General features: G+C 39.9%; 1 protein-coding gene across 4 annotated transcripts in view; it reads left to right on the plus strand.

Moving 5' to 3' along the window:
* The window catches only part of pkp4 (plakophilin 4), a 128,513-nt gene that overhangs the window by 3,897 nt on the left and 97,006 nt on the right, over positions 1–27,610 (plus strand). For all 4 annotated transcript variants that reach the window (XM_059342613.1, XM_059342614.1, XM_059342615.1 and 1 more), the window contains exon 2: positions 19,021–19,154. In XM_059342613.1, the coding sequence (XP_059198596.1) occupies positions 19,026–19,154 (129 nt within the window). In that variant the 5' untranslated portion in view covers positions 19,021–19,025. The remainder of the gene's footprint in view (positions 1–19,020; positions 19,155–27,610) is intronic.

Genomic DNA, 27,610 nt, shown 5'->3' on the forward strand with positions numbered 1-27,610 from the left:
TGGTGGAGAAGTTCAATTATGAATTTTCAGGCTATCACATTTAGCCCAGTCACCCATGGATGTATAATAAAACTTGTGGTCCTGCAACGAAAAATTCCCCTTCGGCCCAAAAAAGCACCAGAGACAACCATTATAAAAGAGACATCTGTAATACTGTTGGCAGAACACCTCAAAGTGTCAATTATGTCTTTTCTCTCATGAATTTTTCATCCGTGGAGGTTTTAGCCAAGAAAACCGTTTTAAAACTCTGACATCATACCAATTCAAAGTGTATGAGCCAAGCGGGAACATGAGGGCGGGGCCAGCAGAAAACACTACTGTGCATTTTTCGGTGGGCTGCAAACCTCAGAAGTAAACCCTGAAGCTAGAAATGTTTTTTGGCATATGCGCCAGGCAAGCAATTTCTCATTGTACTGAATAGGTGCCATGCCTGGGTCTTGAATCCAGTTCTAAATAATACATCCATCACATCGGTTTGGCATGCACTGGACAGATTTTTTGCATTTTTATTTGGACAAAGATTAGTTTTATTTAAGATAGTGCTTGTGTGGATGGGATTTAAAAAGAAATGTTTTCAGAAGGCTCGCTTAGCTATCAGATGTAAAAAGAAAAGGGGGAAAAAAAAGAATCAAACTAATAAAAAGCCTACTGCACATATTCCCTCTTGCAGTGGCTTGTGTGGATAAGCCTTGACATGCGTGCATGCTGGCTGATTGTTGATCTAACTAGATATGTAGATAGATTCCTGAAAGAGCACCAGATTTCATGCTTTGGTTGGATCCCGGACAGCTAAAGATAATACAGAACACAAAGCATGTCAGCGCTTTTAGAGATTAGGCGCACAATAGATTTTTGTCCGGTAAAATAGCCCTCCATGGGCCCGACATGCTGAGTCTGAAAGGCTGACCCTCGCCAGTGTCTGCTGTGTGGACAGCAGCGGCGAAGGGACAGAGCTTTTCCACTGTTGTTTGCTCCACATGCAGCCTTGCTGCTGGAGTCTTCCTGTGAGCTCATTGCTCAAACAATCCCATCTATCTAAGGCTGTGTGGCTGGAGAATTACCTCAACAGGGCATATAATACCTTGTTGAATATTTCAAAGTACTACTCACATTATCACCCCGGGCGAAAAGCTCTCTTTTTACTGATGGTAAAAGGAGGAGTGGTACAGAAGTCCATCCCAGTGGAGTGCATGACATAATAAATAGAAAACACCACCATACCACCACTCTACAGCCTAAACAACACGTCACAACCTAGAGTGACTCTTAACGCTGAACAATGAATTTCAGATCCCAATGCCAAATTGTTGTAAACAACTCGACAGCTTCTCTTTTAAAAAAAGAGCAACAGTAAGTGTTTCCACGGCAGCTATGAGACATTATTTCCATTATTGATTCATGCATTGATTTTTTTTTTCTTTTGTTTAATTGATCGTTTAGACGGAAATGTCAGACTTGACTCAATCATTTTCCGTCAACTCATCGCCCAATTGATTTATTGTTGTAGCGCATTAGCTGCAAACATAAACTTTGCTGCGAGCTTCTTTTTTTAAAACTCAAACAGCTTGTTTGTGGGATCAGGTATCATCCCAGAGTGGCATGTGAGTGAGCTCGGTAGCTGGATTTAGTCTGAAGGTGAAGGCATCTCCCCAATGTCAGGTTCCATTCTGGCGACCACGTGGTTTACGTTTGTTCTCCGACTACAACTGAAAGCTGAAACAATCTGCAGGACGTGTCCACCTCACCTGCTTCCATTACACTCAGCCAGGAAGCAGAAGATTCACTTCTTAAATGTCAAGGCATTTAAAAGTCTGCCACGAAGTGAAATTAACTCCTGAGAAGGAGAGTTGTTGACATTGGAAATGAACAAATACAGTTCAAGCACATGACATTTGAAAATGGCATTTTATAGATCTTAAGCTTTGCATTTTGGTCGCCGAGTTGTGAGGCAGGTGTGGGCTGAGCGCTATCAAAGCTTGTACTGTATCTTTTCTTTCTCGATCAGAGTAACTTGATACAGCGACAACATCAAAGCTTAAAGAACCTGTAGCCTTGAGGCGGTGGTGCTCAGATTGATACAACGAACAAGACGCAGCTCTTTAAGTTTTCTTCGCTCTCTACAACAAAGCTTAGTTAGCAGAACTACCCCAAGAAGCAGAGAAATATCCCAGAATAACCAGCGCTTTTCTGTCTGATATGTAAAGTAAGGTTGTCACAATAGCTGAATTTTAAACTTTGATACAACACTCGATACCTGTTTTGCTACCACGGCAAAAAGAAAAAGAAAAAAAGGCACACAAACTAAGGTCATTTTTCCTTTTTTCCAATTAACAACCAACACACAGTGCAGAAAAAGTCCCTGAGCCAACACATACCAACACATTTGTACTAACGTTAATATTAATTACTTTTAATAACTGTTTACCCTTGGCACTTGTAGCCCTTCTTGTTCTTTATGTGGTTATTATTGCTTTAAGTGTCATAATGCAAATGTAACATGCATAATTTACCGAGATTATATTGTTTTAAACACACGCCATCAAAAGAAGTACCCAAGTATTGATCCTTTTTTTCCTCAGTCTGAAGTGTTAATGTTTCACAGGTGCTACCAGCTTACAAACCCTTTCAACCTGTTAAAAGGCTCATTCTTGTCTCAGGAAGAGCTGTGGGGGTTTTTTTGGCATCTAAAGTGCACTTTCCTCTGCATGCACCAGTAACCCTGAACAATGCCAAAGCTCACTAATTTGGGGATGGACACTCACTCCCAGGTGCTCACACATCATTTAAGATTTCCTGCTGCAGCTGAAATAAACCCAGAAATGCAGCAGAATAAACATTCCTCACACATTAGGGGTGTCCCATATCGTTCATGATTATACTGGTATATTTTGTTTATGGGTAAAAAAAAATGCATATCATGATATTGGCAACATTCCTACTTCTTGACATAGTGGTGTAAGGGTTTCCATTAAATACCTAGACTGTAGTGCTCCGCCAGAGTCTCATGTGCTGCACTAACGTCACATTTCAAGTTACTGAAATTAGGGCTGTGCCATATCGTATCCTTCACGATAATATCGGTATATTTTTTTTATGGTTAAAAAAATGCATATCATGATATTGGCAACATTCCTACTTCTTGATGTAGTGGTGTAAGGTTGACACTGCTGCATTATGCATTTCGTTAGCCACAAGCTAACATTAGCTAACAATTAAAGTTGTTTTAATCACAAAAAGCTACTTACACTCTGTCGCTAAACACATGCAGCTTTCAAAATAAGAGCACAGTGTGTTAACAGAATCCACCACAGAACTAACAAGAAGACTGTCAAAATAAGATGCCTTAAGTAAAACATACAAAAACCTTTATTCTCCTTTACAAAATGTCATTAAAATATGCCCCCTGAACCCCTAAATGGTTACTTTTATTATTTTGTCATACTCAAGAGTCAATAGTAAATTTTTTTGTATTTGCTAACTGTTGAGATTTGCACTTCACACTACATTTTAGATTTTTATTTATTTATACAGACTTAAAAAAATCATATTTTCTATATATTTTTAAGTATTTGGTAATATTGTCAAGAATGTCATTATCGCAAAAATAGCCTGCAATATCGTGATATTCTTTTAGGGCCATATCGCCCACCCCTAACTGAAATTTATATTTACACTATTCATAATATAAAGTTATTTTGCGTGTTTTGAGTGTCAAAATAAGATGCTTTGAATAAAACATACTAGAACCCTTATTCTATTTTACAATTATTCATTGAAATATGCAATGATAAGATCAGTGTATATGATGGAATAGGCTTTTATGGGAAAAAAAAAATGCTCTAGGGGGGCCCCCGGCCCCCCTAGATGGTTATTTTTGCTACTACTCAAGAGACAAAAGTATTTTTTTTTTGTATTTGGCAACTGTTGAGACTTGCAATTTACACTACATTTTAGATTTATGATTGATTTTCGTTTTTAATTTATTTAAACAAACTAAGAAAATCATATTTTCTATATAATTTTAAGTATTTTGTAAAATCGTCAAGAATATAGTTATCGCAAAAATACCCTTAAATATCGTGATAATCTTTTAGGGCCGTATTGCCCAGCCCGAGTGCACATCAGGAATATCTCTCTGTGATATGATGAACGTCACGGCACCCACACTTGTTGCACCCTGAGGATATAAATTGAAGACAATACCTCCCACCAAAAGAGAAAAAACATGCATACCACTGCACAACTGCAAAGTCATAGCCGTCCTCCATGAATCATTACAGAGTACATATAAAGGGGAATTTATTTTACCAACTTGTGGGGTGTGATTTATTTTTTCAATTAAATCCCCTTTGATAGATTATCCATATGGTTCCGTCTCACAGAAAGCCTGCATTCTCACTACGCAGTGACATTGCAGTCGAGGATATTTGCCTTTTTGTCAGTCTGTGTAAGACTCCTGGGATTCTTTTTTTTTTTGTGAACCTGAGCCAATAAATTAAAAGTTTGGATGTATACTCACCTGAACTGAGTCATTGTTTTAAAAGGCCAGCTGGTGCTGGTTCGCTGACCTGACATTTACTTGAGTAACTACATTCCTTCTGTCTTTCTGCATCACGGTTCAATGCATGTCAGTATCCTGATGATACAGGAATTGATTTTTTTTTTTACACAATTCACTTATTCCAGTTATTACTTTGGTTCTTCAAGGTTTATTCTTGCTTGTGCTATTCCTTTACTTTGCTTCTTCTTTACCTTTCAATTCAGTTTGAAAGCATGTTTTTAAAATCTTGCATTTTGGATAACCTTTTTCTCTGACACAAAGTAATAATCCTTGTCAGTTTGACCGTTTACTGAACTTTACTCAGCATTCTCTGTTAAATAGAACTGGCTATAGTCAACCTAAAAGGCTTTATTGAGATGGAAGTTCTGTCATAAGTTATGTTTGACACTGGCTTTACCAGGTACCTGATTCAGCACAAAATGTTAAATTTTGCTGGTTTGCAATGACCATAAAAGTTGATTTTCATATTTTCACTGCCTCTTTAGCAGTAACCTGCCATCTATGAGACATCTCCCATATAACCAGCCACCACAAGGTGCTGGAAAACAATCAGTGTGCACAAGAAATCTATTCATCCATTATTTAGTTACATTTTCTTCATTTTTTTTTGCAGTGAAGGCAAATGTTAGTGTTAAGGAATAGGTCAGATTAGGCCAATGCTGTGCCGCCTGCCCGACCAGTCTGGGCTGTGCAGCGTTATAGATGAGGCTTTCCCTCCTCTGGACTTTGAGAGATCACTCTCCAACCTGCAGGCCAGAACTAGTGGAAGCCAAAAGAAGTTGTAAACACTGCTGGAGTGCTGTGAAGTGTGTTATTAGAATTCAAATGAGCTAAATTATGGGCAGGTAATTTGAGATTTTCTCAGATACACTTCCAAGATCAAGGTGAGAATACTGTGTAAAAGAACTGCAAAAAAAAGGTTACATGTTTTCTGTTTTTGAGTTTATTTGAGTAATAATCAGGGTTCATACGGCTGCTTGAAATCCTTGAAAATGCTTATATTTAAATGTTGTATTTTCAAGGTTTAAAAAGTGCTTGGATTTTGGATAAAGTGCTTGTAAATGCTTGAAATTCTTACTGTATTTCTCTTGCAATCTGACTATATCCATCTATAGACTATAGATAATCACATGTTCAATGTAAAAAATAATGAGTAGCCTATCTGAAATGAAGACCGTTCCTCCTAAAAGTGTAATACCATCGATGTTGGTATGGTTGAATGAAATCTCCCCCTTTTAGTATGTAAGTACTCATCTAAAACATGCAGTTTACAACAGCTGTAAGATACTGGAAAAGCTTGAAAATGGACCTTGAAAGTAATTGAAAAATGCTTGAATTTGACCACTGCTAGAGTGTACGAACCCTGAATAATGTGATTGCAGACTCTTACCAGTGTAGTGTTTACAGATTATTTATCTCCATCTGTTACCAAGGATCATTTACAGCAAAGTGCTGATGGAAATTGTATGAAATTGCAAAAAAATGAAAAATCTGCATTAGTTGTGCACTTCATAGTGCACAATAGACCTTGAAACTGAGCATATAGGCACCTTAACTTAGTGTGTAACTGGTTTTCTCACTCAGGAACACTTCACTTCGTGTCAATCACTGTACTTAAGTTTGTTGAGTTATCAGTAGATCCACTCAAATTTGAATGTGCAGCAGCACGTTGTTCCATGACCCCTGCCTGTCCATTCACTAGCACAAATTATTGAGCAGGCAGTTCCAATGCAAATCAGCTGCCAGGAAGTAGAACATGGTCAGGCATGTGCTTATCCATCTCCCTCTTCAAGTTGCTTTCATAACTTCACAGAACAGAACTTTCTTGTGTTTTTTTCTTTCTTCTGTTCTATGTTTCCAAGTTCAGCAAGTTCACAAATCCGAGTGACTGCACTACGGAATTTAATCTTTCAGTCTAAATATTATTTTTCTTATTGTCTCCAAGAGCCTGTTCAATACTCTGAATAGCGTTTTAACAAATCTTCAAACCAGAACAACCAAGGATATTTGTACAGGTGTAGAGCCTGAAGCTAAAATGAAAAGAAAGGTAGTTATGTGTCAATATAAAACGATTATCTTTACATGCCGAAGCAGAAATACTATCAAGGTTTCCACTGAACACGAGAATCTTAAAGATACAAACCCTAAATAGCCCAGATTGTCATGTTTGATTTCCAAAATTCATCTCAGATTGTCAGTCTTTTGTCAAGCACTTTTTAATTTGTTATTGAGCAAGTAGAGTGAAATCGCTTTTTGCTTGTTACAGCATGTTTTTGATTTTGCTTCAATTAAAGTATCGTTACTTGTTTTCTCTTTCGACACCACGTGTTTAAAATAATACAGTGTTTGTCCAGTTTTAGAACCCAAGACTGCTCAGATAAAAAGCAATATGGAGGGAAAACAACTGGTACTCAACCTGCGGCTGTAAGAGCATTCTGCCCAGCAGCAAGAACACCACGTGGCTGCAGGCAGAGGCACGAACAGACACGCGAGCGTCCTGGAACTGGTATTAAAGAAGCACACTTGAAGCCATGGCACGTGCAGAACTCGGAAAAAGAAAATAGTGGGAATACTTTATTCTTTTTTTGCCATGGTTCCGAAAGCAGTATTGAGTATTGTTTTATAATAATAATAATAATATAATAAACTTTATTTATAGAGCACTTTTCAAAACGAAACGTTACAAAGTGCTGAACAGCAGGTAAAACAAGCATACAAGACAGAAACAAGCACACACAAAAAAATATTTTAAAAAATAAAAAATGTACCCCACCCCACCACCCGCCTGCCCCCAGTGCAAATTAGATAGGACAGTAAAGACATGTTAAAATTAGGCGATGGGTTAAAATTAATAAAAGGCTTTTTAAATAGATATGTTTTAAGAAGAGATTTCACTGATTTTGCAGTCGAAGATCATCAGGCAGGGAGTTCCAGAGAGTTTTGGGGCTCTGACCGAAAAAGCCCGGTCACCTTTAGTGGCACGTTGTGACTTCTGTATGTCAGAAGAATTCTGCCTGAGGATCCGAGACTGCGCTCTGGCTCATATGGCAGCAACAGCTCGCATATATAGGGGAGTGCTGAGCCATGAAGTGCTTTGAAAGTCATCAGTAAAATCTTAAAATCAATTCTTAAACGGACTGGTAACCAGTGAAGAGAGGCTAAATCAGGGCTAATATGTTCAGGTCTCTTGGTGTTGGTTAAAAGTCTAGCAGCTGCATTCTGCACAAGCTGAAGACGAGATATGTTTTTTGAGTTAGTCCAGAGTATAGATAGTTACAATAGTCTAGCCTTGATGAAATAAAAGCATGGGTGACCTTCTCAAGATCAGGCCACAAAAGAAATGACCTGATCTCAGAGATGCATCTTAATTGATAAAAACATGACTGCACAACAGTTGAAACGTGTTTCTCGAATGTGAGATCGCTGTCAAATGTAACACCTAGGCTTCTGGCCGTGGGTTTGACAGTGTAAGACAGGGATTCAAGGTGGTTCTGTAAGGTAGGAATGGTTGTAGTGGGACCAAAAAGGTTTATTTCAGATTTGTCTTCGTTCAGCAGTAAGAGATTTTGTGTCATCCAGGATTTTATATCAGTTAAGCAGGATAAAAGTTGATTAGAATTGCCCTTTTCATTGGTTTGTAGTGGAAGATAAATTTGTGCGTCGTCAGCGTAACAGTGATATTGCACATTGTGTTTACTGATGATTTGGCCCAATGGAAGCATATAAACAGAAAACAGCAATGGGCCAAGAATAGAGTAGTTTTAGTCTGCAATCTAAAATCCTGCTATCATGACAATCTTAATTTAAATGGCAGGCAGCATACTGACAGTGATGCTGGGGGGCTTGTGAGGTTGGTGGAATCTATTTAAGACAGCAATGTAATCTTGATCTGGTGAAGAGTTGACTGATGCCCTCAGTGATTGTCCTTATCATATTATAGCATGGTTTCCAATTTCAAAATAAGAGCATGTGGATGTGTTAACAGAATCTAGCACAGCTTGAATAAAATATGCAATGATTGAGATCAGTGTGTATGATAGAATAGTTAGAATGTGCGAGATGCCACCAAATTAAGGCTTTTATGGCAAATAATTTCTGCAGGGGAGCATGCCTCCGGACCCCCCTAGTTGGTTCGGGTCCCTGTCTCATACACTCTTAATATTCTGTGGGAAACACTGGTTCTAAACTGCTGATTGATATTTATATGCACACACCATCCAGGGAACAAATTACCCTTTACCCCAGCTGCTGAAAAAAACACTGTTATAGGTTTTATTTTGGGCAAGTAAGTTTCCATTCTTCACAGTTTTATCTAAAAACCAGAACACACCCTACAGAGATGCCTATTAACAGATTTTCTTCAGTGTTAACCTTGTTATTGTACATTTGTATAACCAAGTGTTGGTTGTTGAGTTTTCAAACAGCTAGCCATGTCAAGATTCACTTCAACTTAACAAAAATAAGACAGATTTTGGACTAAAATTCGACGTGCATGTCCAGAATTTCCGTCTCAACGCCCATGTTGGTTTCTCTTTGTTAATGTGATGCTTATGTTCATATTCAGTCACTAAGGCAGCATTAAGTTTCAGGGAAATGGCTGTATTTCAACATGCTTTTACCATGGTCTAATACAGCCATGTAGCCGAAATATGGAGATTATGTTATATTATAGCTTTTGGCGTCCTAGCCCTATAAAAACCATCTAATAAAAACCTGCTGTTTGTAACTGGATCACTTTTTGGAGGGCGTGAAAAGACATAGTCGAAGGTTCTGCCAACAGTAGAGCACAACTAGACATGAACAAAAGGGAAATGGATGGGTGGTCATATTAATAATCCTTACTTCTCACACAATCACACATGAAGTGTTCATTAATATTTTAGGGCGAAGCGAGTGCATGACAGTGAATGTAGAAGTCTCCGTTCTTTTATCTTCCAATTCATCACAACAAACCTACAAAATTGCCCTTTTTATGAAGAAGCAGTCAGCTAAGCTAAGTTTATACAGTTCATCGCTTTGTGATTGATTATTTTTCTAGGGGCAGTTCATCTCTAGTGGTAATCAGTCTTAATAGAAGGTGCTGAGTGAGCTGCGTAATTCACCTCAGAGACACCGCACACTGTGGGAGCCAGGACACTGCCAATAGCAGAAGATTTCTTATGCTAATTTTCCCTTTCAATTTTTCCCGTTCGGTTGATTCTGTCATAGGTATAATCAAAAAACGATCATTTGATGACCATCTGATGTGCTCTGCAGTGGGGAAATGTTTGACGCAGCAAATGGAGCGCGTGGGGTTGATAAAACTGCACTGATTAAACACATTTTTAGCTAAATGAGGTTAAACAACGAGCATCCCAATGCATGAAATTCTTTTATTCAACTTTGTCAATTGGCTTAGCGCAAAAAAAATCTCCTGCTAATTTTGTCTTGTGCTACGTCTGCCACACAAGACATAAGCTTATTGCATTGACTTCTCCAGAGACGTACAGAGCATTGTGCTGTAATTCCTCCTTGGGAAGCATTGCTGCTGTAGCTGTTGTGTTTGCATTGTAATTGTATGCAGGAAGGCATTAGGGTGTCAAATGTATTCATCTAACAATGTGCGACAGGATGAAGCACGTCTGTCTCGCAAAAAACCCTGATTCTATTTAAGGGATTTACATGCAATCAGAATAATTTATGTCCTCTTCTCTGTCACAATGTATTACTGGCGGTGACATGTTGGAAACAGCTGATGAGACTTCAGTCGAGCCTCTCTGCTCCCCATTAGCGGAGGTATTGTTGTGAGGAAATGATGTACAGGGTGAATGATCAGTGCAGGAAGTTGTTCACGGAAAGTTGGTCCTGTGTTTTTACTGCTGCGCAGTGCAAACATGGATTATTTGGTCTGCAGCCGTTTTCCCCGTGTCCTCTTTGAGTAAACATATCTTGCCAGCTCAGGGAGTTTAATGTACGGCGTGTGGCATGAGTGTGTGAGTGTTGCGTCTTGAATCAGCTGTATAATGAGTGTGTTTCCTGCCCAGTCAGAGGCAAGCCCTGCCCTGTGGATACACATGCTCTGATAGGCCTCCGATTATTGCAACATTAGTCGGGGTGAGGTCCAAGGTGTGAGGTAGGGTGCAGCTTCTGAGTGATTTCCTTTGCATGTCCGGCTCGTGGAGGTGATGCTGTCGGACCATTGTCTCCACTCCATACGGCCTTTTCAACAGGTTTAATCCTACATCAACACAAGTGCAGGTATGTGTCTATTTAAAGGGGGCTACATCAGTCTCTGTAGCCCGTTCGGGGCTAATGATTGATAGACCGATTGTGTGTATTTCTGCTCAGGAAAAGGCACATTCCTTTGCTGTTGGGTGTGTCGATATGAGCAAAGCATTTTCAGCTGTTGAGAGCAGCAGAAAGTGAAACATCTAGGGATCTAATAATAACTTTTTCTGTTTTGCTGCTGGCAAGTCCATCATGCTCTCGCGGAGAACTCGCCATCCTCCTCAAAGTATTTTTTCCACATGTGGCACCTAGTAAGAAGTCAGTCTGGGGACACTGAGGAGCCTACTGTCTGCTGAGGTTAAGGTTAATCAGTGACGTGCAGTATGTGCAGGACCGTTGGTATATTTGTGCTCCACACATTCACAAATCAGCTCAGAGCAATTACTTTGTCAGGGCTTCAGTCAGCACTTCCCAACCACGTGTTTAGCCTAATGGTGTGTGTAGAGGGGGATTTCAGAAATTGTTTCAGAATTCAGCGTGTTGCTGTAAAAACATAATGCTGCTGTCCTGAATGCTTTTTATAAGCAAAGAGTTTTTCTACCTGCGTCTTCAATTATTGAGGCCGACGTGCATTATTGTTCATCTTGCTGAATTCTGATAAATTATACTGCGCCACAAATGTTAGTTTTATTCAAGGAAGTCAATACGCTGTGTGAAAGAAGCAATTAAGCATTGCGGGTCTATGGGGACGCTGTTGTAGCTGCTGAGAGATTAGCAGTGGGACTGTATTTCTCCCCACAAAGCTTTCACATGCTACATAATGCTGCTAGGGTCACTCTAGATAAGTGCCAAGGGCCAGCCATGTGTTACAGGGGCCCGAGAGCTGGTGGGTTTTCATTAAAAATACACCAGATGATTCCACAGATCAGCTCTTACAGCACAAGTCAAAGTTGTGTTAATCAGTGAGTATCCGTGCAAATGCTGGAAGCTTAAGGCTCTGACACACCACAGGCCACCAGGGAGTGTTTATGGCTCCAGTTCTTGCAGTGTCTCCCATACTGATGGCACTAGTTGGCTCTCGTCAGGGGCTGTTTGGCCGTCGGTGAGAGAAATCCCTCTGATTGGCTATTCAGCTTAAGCCAATCAGTGCAAGTGAAGCGAAATGGAAGTGTGAAAAGAAAGCGACTGAAGTCAAGAGGCCACACACAAAAGGTTTCTCTCATTTAAAAGAAAAAATGTATCTGCCTCTTCCTTCTTCTTCTTCCACGACCAAGAGACTGAGGGCTGAAAACACAAACATAGTCTCGATTTAGTCGCTTTAGCAGCTTTCCTCTGTGGTCAAGTGCAATGTTTTGGCACAGGCATGGACAACTTTTCATTCTTGATTAATTGATCAGTTGTTTGGTTTAATATCTGTTAGGAAATGGTGAAAATGGGGCCATTGTTTCTTTAAATGTCTTGTTTTGTCTACAACTCAAGGATATTCAGTTTCAAGGCCGGCTCTACGCTGGGGCAAGAGGGGCCGAGCCCCCTTAAATAAATGTCTTGCCCCCTCAAATCAAAGTTTTAGAAGTTGAGAAAGCACATTTTAATATACTCACAAAATTAATATACATTAGAATTTGACAAAATGATCTGCAGTAGCGGAAAATTCGCCGGAAAAGGGACACACGATACATGATTGTTGGTTGAAATCTCGAAGAAGGATGTTTTGTTTTATTTTATTTTATTCATTTATTTTATCTGAAGGTAGAGGCCTGACAAAGTGTAATCCACTTCTCCAGGTTGGGGTTGGACACATAGACCAGTGAAGAAAGCATCATTACTATAAGCACAGACAACAAAGTGCTGGAGCATGATGTGTACACATGATGCCCCCTTCACATTTCTGACTGCCCCCTCATATATGCTGCCTAGAACCAGCCCTGTTCAGTTTGCTGTCATATAGGAGTAAACTAAGCAGAAACATTCAAAAAGCCGGATAATTTATTTTCTTAATAAACTGAACATCATGTTACACTTAAAAGTGTTACTAAAAAATATGTATTTACAAAGTTGTCCTTGATGGAAAGAACATAATTAACTAAATATCAAAATAGTTTGATTAATTTTTATCAGAGTATTTTGATGTAGCTGACCACAAAGGACTGATCTTTGCAGCTCGGGTCTAATTGCTTATATACAATATTTATCAACTCACTGTATATGATATAGAGCAGGGATGGGCAACTTAAATGCTGGAGGGGGCCACAGTGTTTCATGGACACTACCACAGGGCCACATATAGGACCGTGCACTTAACCAGATATGATGAAACTGCAATTTTAAATATGTTTACAGTGCAGTAACTTAACATATTTCATGCTCAAATGCATGTATAACAGTATAAATAGGAATACAAAAGGTTTGAAGCAAATAAAAAATAACCTTACTGCGATTTCTTTTTTTTTCGGTGCAAGAACAGCAGACCAACATTACTTGCAAGAAGTAATTTTGTACATTTTTACACTGCACTTTTAGGAATTCATGCTCAAATGCATGTAGTTGTACTGAGGGCCACTTCAAGTGAGGGTGCGGGCCGTATGTGGCCCTCGGGACTCCAGTTGCCCATCCCTGATATAGAAGATATTGTTGTAGGTATTATTGTCACTTCATGGATTGCCATGGTGGTTGTGTATGTGGAACTCAAACCAAGTTTTAAGAAGGAGGTTATTAAGCGTTACTTATCACTCCTTTTGTCTCCAAAAAGAGGTGCAGCAGATAAGAGAGATGGAGCCCGCTGTCTCCCTCCTGCAGCTCTCGGCTCTGTGTGAGCTGTAGATTTCCCCGTCCCCTTTTTTTTAGCTCAGCAAGCCAGAGCAATCAGCATTTGAACGGCTGCTTCTCCGAGACTCCCTGCAATTGAAGTTCTGGCTAATTTATAATTATCTCTGAGCTCATCTCCATTTGTCTGAGTTGAAAGTCTGTGACCTAGTGTCACTCAGCCTCCTGAAGACAAATCTCCCTCCCTGCTGACTGACAGACAATAGATCTTATGACAGAGCCGAACACTGCGTGTGTTTTGGTGACAGCAGTCTTCAAAAACTGAGAAATAAAGGAATAAATCACTCGGTGCATTTACATGCACTTAAGTCACCTGGTTGGTGTCGGATTTGTAGAATAACCTGATTTATTAAATGTCATGTAAGCACGGAGGGATTTAGAGAAAACTGTGTAACGCGGCGAGATTTATGCAGGAGAACCTGATTTCTCAGGTTAGCCAGGTTTCCAACAGTGTTTTTATAAGAGCACATGACATCACTGCAAGATAAACACTACAGACAGGCAGTTTCAATGTGACAGCAGTGTGGCAGCATGAAAAGGAAAGATTATTACTCACAGGAAGACCTTGAATCCAAATAATCAAATCGAAACTCAGAACAGAAACTGATATAAATAGTTTTAACTGTTCATGTGCAGGATATTTGTAGTCGGTAAACTGCTCTTCTACTTTAGAGGCCGACCCCTCGCCTCACCATCAATCCAAACACTCTGACCTGAAAAGAAAACAACTCTTCAGGGTCTAGAATGATAAATCACTGATACACTTTAACATGCAGTCTTGTCCTTGGAGAAATGTTGAGAAATGTGCTTACTGACCAGCAGCATGTAAACCATAGGTCTCAAACTTGCGGCCCGCGGGCCAATTGCGGCCCTCGTGACGATATTTTGTGGCCCCCACCTTGATATGAAAGTTTAATGTGAGTGTTGTGTGTGGAAGGTCCCTTTAATTACTTTTTTTTGGTAATTTTGTGTCTTTTTTTAAATAATTTTGTGTCTTTTTTTATATAAATTTGTGTCTTTTTTTAAATAATTTTGTCTTTTTTTGGTAATTCTGTGTCTTTTTTGGGTAATTTTGTCTTTTTTTGGTAATTTTGTGTCTTTTTTTATATACATTTGTGTCTTTTTAAAATAATTTTGTCTTTTTTTGGTAATTCTGTGTCTTTTTTTGTAATTTTGTCTTTTTTTTGTAATTTTGTTTCTTTTTTAAGTAATTTATTTATTTTTCTGTCATTTTGTGTCTTTTTTTGGGTCATTTTGTGTCTTTTTTTGGTAATTCTGTGTATTTTTCTGTCATTTTGTGTCATTTTTAAAATAATTTAGTGTCTTTTTTTGGTCATTTTGATACTGCCTCCAGTGGCCCCCAGGGGAGTTTGAGACCCCTAATGTAAACACAGCATAATTGTGTTATTATGATGCATGTAAACATGTTCTCTTGTTGCTTTAACCTGATTTCTCCCAGTAACCTGGTTTCCCCTGCGAGCATGTACACAGCCTGTGTGACAGCTGACATTATATTGGCTGCTGCAGTGCTGCACGGAGAAGGTGACACAAGACACAGGTGGCTTTCAAAGGGATCAGAGAACTGATGAATTCATGTCTGCAGATGAAATTGATGCAAGAAGGCAGTATTTGAATCTGGGGCAGTAGATCTGTCTTCATTCACTTCACAAAACATTTGACACTTTGACAGAATTGCACAGGTTTTTAAGCACATGTAGCACTGAACTGAAGCCATTTCCTTTTCCTTCCTTGGATCATAAACTACATTAAATGTGGGGGAGGGAGAGCCACGGAAAGAGGGATTGTGTAAGAGGCTCCGAGGAGTGGCCGGAGACTGAGGTCAGTAGATCAGATCACGTGATCCGACGAGTCAGGGTGGGGTCAGGATAAGACTTTTACTTGGCAGACTTGCACACATTGAGGATTATGATACTTTAAAGGGGAGACTAAGCTTTGACTAGAAAGAGCGTCTAGTAAAAGAGATGCTTATTACTGCATGTTGAAAAGGGGGCTATTGTTTAACAGATTTGTTTTGTCATTCTCCATGCTCTAATATGTTTTCACGCTGTCCTGTGCAGAGTGTTTACTTGTTTTCCGCTTAGTCAAGGGAAATAACCATAATTCTAATAAGTAGACACTGGTTTTACCTCATTGTTTAGACCAGAATGAGGTCATCTTCGCTCTGTGGGAACGAGGCAGTACGGCCCCGAGGCATTAACCTAATGACAGCCTTGAAAGCTGCGTAGATTGGGCTTCTCACCTACTTCTCAGTCTTGTGCTTGCTCTCGAAGTGTCTAAGGGCTTGACATACTGAAGTTTTTACCCCACTCGGCAGTTCAGCAAGGTTACTTTTCCCCTCAGTGTTTGAAGGGGAACACTAAGGAGAAATGTTGAAGAACCAGTCTGCTGCGTGCCTGTAGGACTGTGGTAGGTTGGCAGCAGTTGTCTTCTTCACTTCTGTCTCAGAGCTGCTGAGAACTCCCAGCTAAGCAGAAGTGAAATCCTGCATGAGCAGATAAAATGGGGAATTTCAGAGGTAGGATCGGACACGCATTGCTATTTCTCTTTGCTTAATGGTGCTTTCGATAGGCTTTTCTCTCCGTTTGAATGTTGTTTTTCCTTTCGTTCTATTTCCTACAGTGTGCTTAGTGTGCATTTTCCTACAGACGAGTTCAGACTGCTGAGAAATATTCGTTGAATATATTCACAGATTTTAACTTGTCATGATGCCAATATTAACTACATTACATTGTAAAATAAATAAATAATTAAAACCAAGACCAAAAAAGTGTTGAGCACACAATTAAGAGAAATTGTTCTGTTTTAAACTAGGCGATAAAACGGGCAATACATTTATTTGACCCAGGAAGATTTTTAAGAAGAATTTTCATTTTTTTGGAAAAAACTTTAAGCAACTCGTGTTTTTTTTTTTTTTTTTTTTTACCACATCTTCCAGCCCCATTTTAAACGCATGCTATCCAAAAAAATATGTATCTGTTCTTTTAACAACTTTACACAGATTTGGGTCAGATTGTGAGGAAATGTATTTTTTTTGGTGAAAATTTTATTTACTTTGCAATGTACTTACTGTTAATTATTTTTACAAACAAAAACAAAAAAAATATTTTATATTTTTTATTGTAGTTTTTTTTTAAGAATTAATTTTTTTTTTTTTTATTGTTGTTGGTGTGGAGATTTTTTATTTTTTTTTACCACCTCTGGCCTAGCCCCATTTTAAACACATTGTATCAAAAAAGAGAGAAAAAAAGCAATGTACTTTTAACAACCTTACAAAGATCTGGGTCAGATTATGAGGAAATGTCTTTTTTTAAAGGCTAGTAAATCAATTGTTTTTGATGTCATGTTTTATCAACTAGTGAAGGGTTATGGAAAGGTCAAGCATGATAAGGCCCATTATGTACTTAATCTATGGTGATTTACATGACAATTACTACCCCTGTAGCTTCCATATCTGCACACCTTTCTTTGTCCTTCACTGAGAAGACACTGGGAGAGAAAGCAGAAAGGATTTTGTCCACCCCGACCGGGTTGGCAACTTCTGTCAGCTTAAAATGTGTGCACAGTCCGTCCTGTCTGTGTTGTTCTCTGTTTGTGCAGAAGTCAGGGAGGAGGAGTTTTGTCAAATTCAAACAGCTTTTCCCGTTTGTCGCTGTGTTTTCTGGGAATCTAGAGCCCTGTCCTTGATTCAAAAGGCTGCAGTGGAAGTGGGAGGGAGTCTGAGCGGTATGTCGCAACACTGTGAATGAGCAGGAAAGGAATTCAGGAGACTGACAGGGGAATACATGGAATATCCTGTGTGGACTAACATACACACGAGTAGTAAAAGCAGTTTCTGTTATTCAACACCAGGGCTGGAACTTGACCCGGTTGGGCTCAGACACCTTGAAATGCTCACAGTGCCTTGGTGACAGACTCCCAGAATACCTCTGGGTCGCATTTCTTCCAAATATCTGTTGGACCTCCCACATACTCCAAACACCGCCCCCTTCAGTGCCTCATCCCTGGCCAAAAACTTTTCTGTTCTCACTGTAAACAGCCCGACCAGCTCACACAATCTGGCTGTCAGCCTGAGCTAAATGATTCCTTACTTCTTCTGAGTGTGTGTGTGTGCATGCGGATTGAAGTTGTCAAATGCTATTACATGACAGAAAAAATCCCTTTAACCCTTTAAAATGATGTCTGTCTGCAGGTAATTGACTCATTCAGGAAAGCTACTGTATATGAAGTCTTTATTCACCCTGTAGTTGCCATTATGGATTAATAATACTATAATAGACACTTTCATGGAGAGGGAGTTTAGTTGCTTGCGGCAGGACTATTTTGCAAATTACCATATGGTTATTACATGGTTTTAATAGCTAATATTCCTCTACATATTCACATGTGAAGGCGCCGCTGCACAGCATGTATCTGCATTGTGCCTGGTGCAGTAGCAGGTCAGGATGTATGTAAAGAAACCAAGGGCTGGAATATGTCTTGATGTTTGTATCTTGGAGATGACAGAGGCAGTGGATCTCCGAGGCACTAAAAGTCATAGTAAAATCCCAGTTTCCCCGAAGTCACATACCTCCTGTGTTATTAGACCCCTTTGCTTTTGTCTACAGCTGCAGCCCTGAGCTACGAGGCAGCCATCGCAGCCTTTAGCTGCCCTGTCTGCCTCAACAGACTCCTTCTAGTAAATATGGATCCACCTTGAGCAGCGTTCCCTCGACACTCTCCCTGTCAACAGATATAATGAGACCATAACTATTCGTTCTGCTTTCTCATTTCAATCCGAGACAAGAGGCCAAAGAGGGAGCGAAGGAGACAGGAACACCTTATCTCCTCAGTCGGGCTGCTGACTTGTTTTGTTTTTATTTTTTTTTATTTTTTTCAAAGGCCTGCCCTCGCTCATCTTCTTCACCCTCTCTGCTGCATTTCATACACAAACATGCACCACCTGTGCTTTTAGGGCAGCTTTCGTGCCTCTTGGATCTTCAGAGCATCGCTTAAATCTTTTGCTGTCGTTCTGTTTGTGTTGTTTTTATATTATACGAGTGCGTTACATACACAGATCATCATTTAACTTGTGGTGTCTGGAGTCCATATGGCATTGATTTGCACTGTCACAAACGTGAAACATTGACAGTCTTTTTCTCTTTGGGCCATATGGCATGTGTGGGCGTGTGTTTGTGTATTACTGGTGGTGGCGTGTGACCATTACTTCTCAGCATCACTCCACTGTGTGTGTGTGTGTGTGTGTGTGTCGAGGAGTGGTTGACTCAAGTGTGTATTTATGAGTGTTTGCACACGCATGCACACACTCATGGGTATGTGTGTACAATATTTTTTTTTATCCAGAAGAGAAGAGTGCCTGTGGTGACCAGATCATGTTGTGTGTGTGAATGTGTGTGTGTTTGTCCACATAGGAGGAATGCCAGCTCCTGAGCAGAGCCCAGTGACGGAGGAGGGGCTTCTGCTGACCATCCGCGACAGTTCAACTGGGCGCAACATGGAGGCTGACAACACCGCCAACAACATCCTGGCCTCCGTCAAAGAACAGGTAGTGTGTTTCTTCCGTTCATACCAAGAGCCCATTGATAGGAATGCACCGATCCAACACTCAGTACATTTACATGACACTTGAAAAAAATGAATTATTGCCTTTATCTGACTATAACTGGACAACTGAAGTGCATGTAAACTTGTTAGTAAATGGACCTCGACCTGCGCTTTTTTAGTCAATTTGCAACCACATAAAGTGCTTTACACTACAGACTGTGCCCATTCATACTGGTGGCAGAGGCTACCCTAAACGGTGCCACCTGCCACCATTGGGAATTCATTCACACACAGATGGATCGGGAGCAATTTGGGGTTCAGTATATTGCTCAAGGATACTTCGACATGTAGGCTGCCATGGTCAGGGATCGAACCACCAACCCTTCGATCACTGGACGAACGCTCTACCAACTGAGCCACAGCCGCCCACTAATGTTGGAGTTCTCCAACTCCGATTAGGACACCCAGATAATGCGATTGGAATAGGATTTTTTGCCGGCATGTATGACAAGACAACAAAAAGTGCGCATGCTTCGTATGCTTTGTATGCTCCACTCCCCCGTGCTGGCGAAGCCTGGAACAAAAACATGCAAAAAAAGCCGGTCGCAGTAGCCGGTCAGTAGCGACGGCACAAAGTGTCGAACTGTGGTCAACCTAAAAGGGCGCCATATTAACCCGCTGAAACAACGCATATCGCTACCCAGTGTTGAGGAGGAGGACACGTTCCCGTCAGTTATACGATTTTCTCAGTTGCATGAAAACTGGGACAAGGACAGAAGTCCAAAAAGACGCCAAAATCGATTTCTTTTTCTCTTAGCCACACTTACAAACCATTTTTTATCAGGACTACTATTCCTGGAGTGTTATACAGGGTTGGTACGGATGCTTGAAATCCTTGAAAATGCTTGAATTTAAATGTTGTATTTTCAAGTTTTAAAAAGTGCTTGGATTTTGAATAAAGTGCTTGTAAATGCTTGAAATTCTTACTGTATTTTTCTTGCAATCTGACTATATCCATCTATAGACTATAGATAATCGCATGTTCAATGTAAAAAATAATGAGTAGCCTATCTGAAATGAAGACCATTCCTCCTAAAAGTGTAATACCTCAAGAGTTTGGAAAGTTTCGGTACCTTGACGTTTGCATCCCTGCCATTGATTCATTTTATATCACTCATATTACACTGTCGAAGCTTTTATGAGCCATTTATAGAACGCCTAATTATCTGGTGACTCACTCGGTGTACGAAGAAGAAATCCACTGGGCGAAGCATGGGGACTTTTTTATTCTCGCTCATTTGTGTCACACACCCTGTTGTCAGAGTCCAAAGTACAAACATTGTCATGTCTCTGTGTGGGATGAGAGAAAGATTTTTGTGTGGAGCAGAACCGCGGTAGAAGCGGAATGTGTTTATTTTTTATTGTCTTGAAGCAGAATAAGTTTGACTTGGAGCTATTGGCTGTGTATGTCCTGCAGTCACGGCCTGGCTTGCATCAACGGCCAACCAGGAGGATCATCCCTAGCAGGGCTTGCGAGCCTGTGGAGGGACATGCCCTCTGACTCACTCCATCTCTGGCTGTCTCTTTGTGATTCATCCACACTGCCTTCTGTTAACACACACACACACATGCACACTTTTCTTTCCTCTCTGGCTTCGCTCCAAGCCTCCATATTCCTGTGAATCCAGCACAGGGCAAACTGGGCTAAAGAGATCTTGCTCGTTATTAATGATGTTAATTCCCTTCTGTGACATCTCACATACTTTTTTTTCCTGAATGACACTGTAGTTGTCTTATATATTGATAATAACAGGGTTCGTAATGGTGCTTGAAATCCTTGAAAATGCTTGAATTTAAATGTTGTATTTTCAAGGTTTAAAAAGTGCTTGGATTTTGGATAAAGTGCTTGTAAATGCTTGAAATTCTTACTGTATTTCTCTTGATATCTGACTATATCCATCTATAGACTATAGATAATCACATGTTCAATGTAAAAATAATGAGTAGTCTATCTGAAATGAAGACCGTTCCTCCTAAAAGTGTAGTACCATCGCTGTTGGTATGGTTCAGTGAAATCTCCTCCTTTTAATATGTAAGTACTCATCTAAAACATGCAATTTACAACAGGTGTAAGATACTGGAAAAGCTTGAAAATTTACCTTGAAAGTCCTTGAAAAATGCCTGAATTTGACCACTGTTAAAGTGTACAAACCCTGTAATAAATACCAGAGAGTAGGGCTGGGCGATATATCGATATATTTTTAAATGTGATATACATATCACATATATCGATATAGTTCACTTTTGTGCTGTGATCCTTGCTCCAGGCAAGCTGCTTTATACAGTCATGGAAAAAATTATCAGACTATTGTTTTTCTTCAATTTCGTGTTCATTTTAATGCCTGATACAACTCAATGTACATTTGTTTGGACAAATATAATGATAACAACAAGAATAAGAGTTTAATTTAAGAGCTGGTATCTAGCCATTTTCCATGGTTTTCTTGATGATGAATTTGGTTTTTATCAAGAAAACCATGGAAAATGGCTAGATACCAGCTCTTAAATTAAACTCTTATGAGCTATTCTTGTTGTTATCATTATATTTGTCAGAACAGATCCAAACAAGAAAATTGAAGAATAACCATGGTCTAATCATTTTTTCCATGTCTGTATATAAATGTTGCCCTGACTAGGGTTTGCCATATTTAGTTCTTTTGTAATGTTTGTTATTCTTTTCTCATATAAATATATTTATTTCAGAAGAAGATTGGCCTGTTTTATTTCATAGGCTATTTTTATTTAAGATATTTTATTATTGGGGAGAGAGGCGCCTGGAATGCCCTGCCTAGCCTGCTGCCCCCGCGACCCGGCCCCGGATAAGCGGCCGAGAATGGATGGATTTTTTTATTTAATTGTGCACTTGTGGAGCTTTGATTAAAAAAAAACTGACTCCTGTTATACAGTATTTATGTTCACTTAAATAAACCGTTTCAATAAAGCTACTTGTGACATGTCATATTCGACTTTGACTGAACATTTTGCTCTCACTTTGCGATAAAAATATCAGGATATATATGGTATATCGATATTCAGCCTAAATATATCGGGATATGACTTTTGGTCCATATCGCCCAGCCCTACCAGAGAGTATATTTAAGCCATTAGAAATAGCCCAAGGATGTCCCATTTAAGCTTGCTGCAGGAAAGTGAGTATTGTTTAGATTAGGAAGGAAGAAATGAAGTAAGGAAGGAAGGAGGGAGCACCTGTCGATGTCACTTCCTTCCCTAGAGTATTCCTCAGCTGCTCGTCCGGTTGGAGCAGAAATCCATGCAGGCAGGCAGGAAGAGCAAGTAGCCTGCCCGAGCTGTTTCTGTTAGAGTGACTTGCTGCAGACATGCCTCAGAGGGAATTCCTGCTAAAGAGTGGAGACTGTAAAATGATCGCTCCTCACAGTATTTAACAGAGTTGAAGAGGCAAATCAGAGGGTGAGTGAGAGTGAAAAGATGGAGGAGGTCAGAGCCCGGGCTCGTGTGAGTGTGTTTTCCCCCCCTTCTGTGCTTTCGCGTGAGGTTTTCCTGTGATTGTTGAGAGGCAAACCTTCGAGGGATCCTGCTGTCGATGTAAACATGCGAGTGTGCTGTGCTGTAGCTGTGGTGGCGGTTAGGGCTGGGGCTTAGCATGACTGGCTGTTTGGTGAGTGTTTACTCTATGGCTCTACTATCTTTTGTTTTCTGTCCTTTCTGCCTTTTCATTGGCTACTTTCCCTCTCCCTCACTTCATATTTTCTCTCTCTCTTTCTCTCCCAAACTTCTTTTTCTGTCACTGTTGTAGTTACAGCTGCTCAGGCTTTGCCAAGATGCCCAAACAAGGACAGACTCACCAACATATTGTGATTGCAGTCTCCCTGTGTGTTCATTTGCTTGGACTTATGTCTTCCCTCTGTCTGTCCTGCTGACTACTAACAAGCCGCAGCCTTTCTGCCATTAATTCAAGCATTTGGTTATATTGTGCCGCAGTTCTCGCCTATTAGAGTCCCGTCTTTGCTCCGTGCCTCTTTAATTGCACTGATCCACCATCAGGATGACACAACCATAATGCTTTATTACAAACCCCATTTAAGTGTTTAAATGTCAGTGTTTTTCTTACTGCACTGCATGACGTGCTTTGAAGAATCACACATGCTATTTTTCCAGCCAAGAAAACTCTAATTCAGAATGAACTTAACAAATGTCCCCTCTTCAGAAGTTATTAAAATTTAATTTAACTGTAGGGGTTGTTCCGAGGATTATCTAAGACCTAGTTTTTTATCGGTTTCATCTTAACTGTAATTGAAGCAGTGGGAGGCGGTGGTGTGTGAGAATCCTCCAGCAAAATACCATTTTCAGCACATACATTGTGTGGTTTATAGAGACTGATGTGTGGTTTTTGACACTGATTTTAGGGCGGAGACATTTACAGATTGGCAGCTGAGATGCTGACCTTTTTTATGTGCTTCAGCCTATTCCCTTTTTTCGGTTTGTAATGTAATTATGGAGAAATTATGTGTGAAATTTGATTTTCAAGATGTACATTATATAGCTGAAGATAAAGATAATTCATTCATTTGTGCACCAGTGTTGTACTACTATGACGAGACAAAGCTACTCGGAAGGCTGTTTCCTTAAACAATTAACTATATCAAAGAATATTTAACATTATTATATATTTTTTTTATACATTGTGCACCATCTTTGTTGCTGGACAAGCTCCATGATAATGACACATTTTCTAAATGCACCCAAGCTTGTTTTCTGTAAAATATTTGGATGGTATCTCGGTCAAACGATACACATCTGTCTTGCATTTTTATTACTGATATTGCTTTTATTCTCTCATTGAATCAAAGAACTCTGGAAGTGCAATCACCAGCTCTTTAACATTTCATCCCCATTTTTATCTTCACTTTCTATTCATATAATCTGAACCAGAAGAGGACTCTTTATTGCAAATTCCAGCAGGAAACAACAGCTTCATGAGAACATAAAGTCTGATTTAAATACTAATAATAGTTAGAATGGCCTTTATAAAAAATGTGTTTCCATTGGCTGAAATCAACAAGCTATATGTCTTTTGATAATTCTTCATTGAAAGTATAATTGATGTAATGCTGCATAGAGACATGGCAAAGTATGTTACAACACTAACTGTGACCTTTTTTCTTTCTGTTATTGACAAAAAAGTGTACCTTCTATGGCAGCTGGGGGAAAGGCCAGAGCGATTATTGAACATTATTATTTATAAATTCCTCACAATTATATGAATATGTTGTTACAGTTTTTAAAAAAACGTTTGGTGTTGCCAAAAATGAATTTTAATTACAAGCCGAAGTGTTAAGGGATTTGTTTATTTATAATATTTTCATATCCTGTTAGAATGGTGTTTTATCCCTCCAGTTAATTATCAGAAAGTTGTAACATTTATACCCAGGAGCGCTGACGCTGTTCTGGAGGCTCGTGGTAGCACATCTTTCTGAGACACATTGGATTTAATTTGCCACCTGTCTGTGCACTTTTAAAGAGCTGACAGTGACAGACTCATTTTGTTCGGCATAAATTAGCAACCCAGTTGATATCTCAAAATAACATTTTGCTGTGCTAAAAAGCTGCTGGATATTTATAAATGAGAAATTGAGTGTGATTTGATCAAACAAGTAATAAGGTTAATCCGTAAAATAAAATCAGATTTCCCAAAGCCTCCACAGTTCATAGATTTGATGAAAAAGGTGATTGTCTTTAATTGGCGCAGAATTCCCTATAAGGAATTGCAGTTAATTTAAAGAGAAAAAATGTACTTTTTAAAATTTATTTTTGACACATTTCAAGGTTTTTGTGCATTTAATTAATTGACGCTTCTTTTCTTCAATGACTGTGGACTTCCTGCATCTGCATCCATATTGGTATTTACTGAGAAAAAAGATTAAAAACTGACAAAGTCCTCAGTAATTGGCCAGGTGGGCAGATAAGAGAAAGTAAAGTCTGAACGTTTCTCTCAAGCTCTTTGTTCAATCAAGAACTATCTGAAGCTCTCCTGTGACAACATAAGTGCAGCACTATAAATGCTTTCCAGGAGAGACTGTGTAATAACGAGTGCCATTACCTCCACATTTAAACGATTATTGCGTCTTTTTCAGACAGATTTCACCTCACCACCTTTCTCTGTGGTCTTTTGAAACTACTGGTCAAGCAGCGTGTCATATGAACTAGTTCTTTGATTTTAGCTTAACCCGGCTCAAATACCCCTTTTCGATCACCGCGAACCTAGTTGTTTTGCTGGTGCTGGTTCGCAGTTGGTTCACCTTGCAAAACCGTCTCAGAACCTGTTTGCTTTTGCACAGGCTAGAGAGCCACGCCATTACATCACCGTATACGACTGGAAACGTCTCCGCTCTCCACGGCTATAGGCATGTTTCGACTGAGAACTTTCTGAGTAGTTTTACTCTGTTCCCATACAGGTTCTTTTGTAGCGGCTAACCAACGGAGTCCGAATGTGACAACAAACCGACGCAGCAAGCAGTGTCACTATATTTAGCGACTATTCAGACCCCTCCAGAGACTCTTTTTCAAAAAAGTGACTAGCAACAAATCTAGCAACTTTTTCTGGTGTTATTGGAGACTTTTGGAGACTCGTTACTCTTCTTAACGAGTAGCAGGCGCCATCCCAGAGCACTCACAAGCGGCCCAGTCCTCCCGCAGCAGTCTCTCCCAGCTGCAGTCAGCAGAGCAGGAGCTGTTAACCCCTCAGCGTCCAGTTTGCACCAGTCTGCATATGAATCACGCATGAACGGCGCCTGGCTCTGCCCCTCGTTGGTCCAAGGCAATCCAGACTCTTTGCATTTCTTGTTCCCCGCTGGTGGAACGCACTACCAGTTCCTACCAGAACAGGGGCGTCCCTCTCTACCTTTAAAAAAAACTCCTGAAGACCCAGCTCTTCAGAGAGCATCTTCTTTCCTAGCACCACACAATAATTCTACTCCTTAAAGAATTGTCACTAGCACTTATTGCTGCACTAATGGGTCTTACTGTACTATACCTTGTTTGTTTGCCTTTTTCTTCCTGTAAGTCGCTTTGGATAAATCGTCTGCTAAATTACTAAATGTAAATGTAAATGCATGCGCGAAATTGCCCCTCAGTGGCTCAGAAAGTACCTACCCAAGGCAGGAACTTTCTGAGCTGCTACCTAAGCGGTGAAGATAAGCGGGTCTTGGACAGACCCTCTCTCCCAAGCCACACCCATGGTGGCTCACTAGAGGGAAAAGTACCAAATCGAAACGCATCTTGTAATACCAACAATGGCAGACTACATTGTTTTTTACAAATGTTGCTCCTGGCTTTACGAGCCTATTGGCATCCAAACACGACATTCGCCTGGATCGCTATGGACAGTGTTCTTATTAACAGCGAACGTAAGATGTCAAGACCAGCAAAGAGTTGGTGCTCTGGCACCAGTTTTCCTGGCAGAGAGCCGGTTCTTTGGCAGTCGTAAACCAAGGAACTGGTTTAAGTTTAGGCACCGGTTCTGAACCAGCCCTAGAACTGCCTTCAGAATATGTCTCACAGGCCTCTGCAAATAAGGGAAATTAGTTTGTTTGATATAATGTGGTTGTTCCATGGTATTTTTCTACCCAATTAATATGCAAATTACAAACCAGTTGCCAACGTGTAGGTAAACAAAATGCAAATCCAAATGTCATTCAAACAGCTGCTGTTATGTAAATATTGGGAAGCTGTGCCACAATATTACATAATCAAAAAAACATTTATGAGGCTAAGACTCAAACAATCTCTGCAACACATCTTAAAGCTCGGTTGGGAAGCCAAGTGATCTTATGACCTGAAACTAATATTACAATTGATTGTAACATTTACTTTGACAATAATGAATGAAGCAATATGTTTTTTAGTACATTTGTTACGCTGGATTTCATTCTTGGTTCAAGACCAGCAGAGAGTTGGTGCTCTGGAACCAGTTTTCCTAGTGAGAGCCGGTTCTTTGGCAGTCGAAAATACAAGGAACTGGTTCAAGATCGGCTCCAAACTGGCCCTGGAACTGCCTTGGTCTTAAAGGGGTATTCATAAGTATAAAAATATAAGTTAAATAACACTGCCTCTTACATTTAAATGTGTCACTTCATCCCTGTTGCTCATGCTTGTATCCATTGTGCTTTACATGGAGTGCAGGTTTAGTGGAGCGTTCACTGAGTGCCTTGATGGCCACATTCAATCAAGTGGCTATTAACCACTTGGCCATCAGCAGTTTACAACTGTCTGATGAATAAAATGGTTGACCGCTCTTTGTCTGAGATAACACTGTATGTATTTACATGCATATAAAAAAGCCACATCATTGCCTGATTAGAAGACCTCTCTCGAGTGCTTGAGTACATTCAGTGTGGAGAACCCACGTTTATAATGTCA

The sequence above is a fragment of the Centropristis striata genome, chromosome 10 (genome assembly GCF_030273125.1).
Source record: "Centropristis striata isolate RG_2023a ecotype Rhode Island chromosome 10, C.striata_1.0, whole genome shotgun sequence".
In the NCBI taxonomy this organism is placed as follows: domain Eukaryota; kingdom Metazoa; phylum Chordata; class Actinopteri; order Perciformes; family Serranidae; genus Centropristis; species Centropristis striata.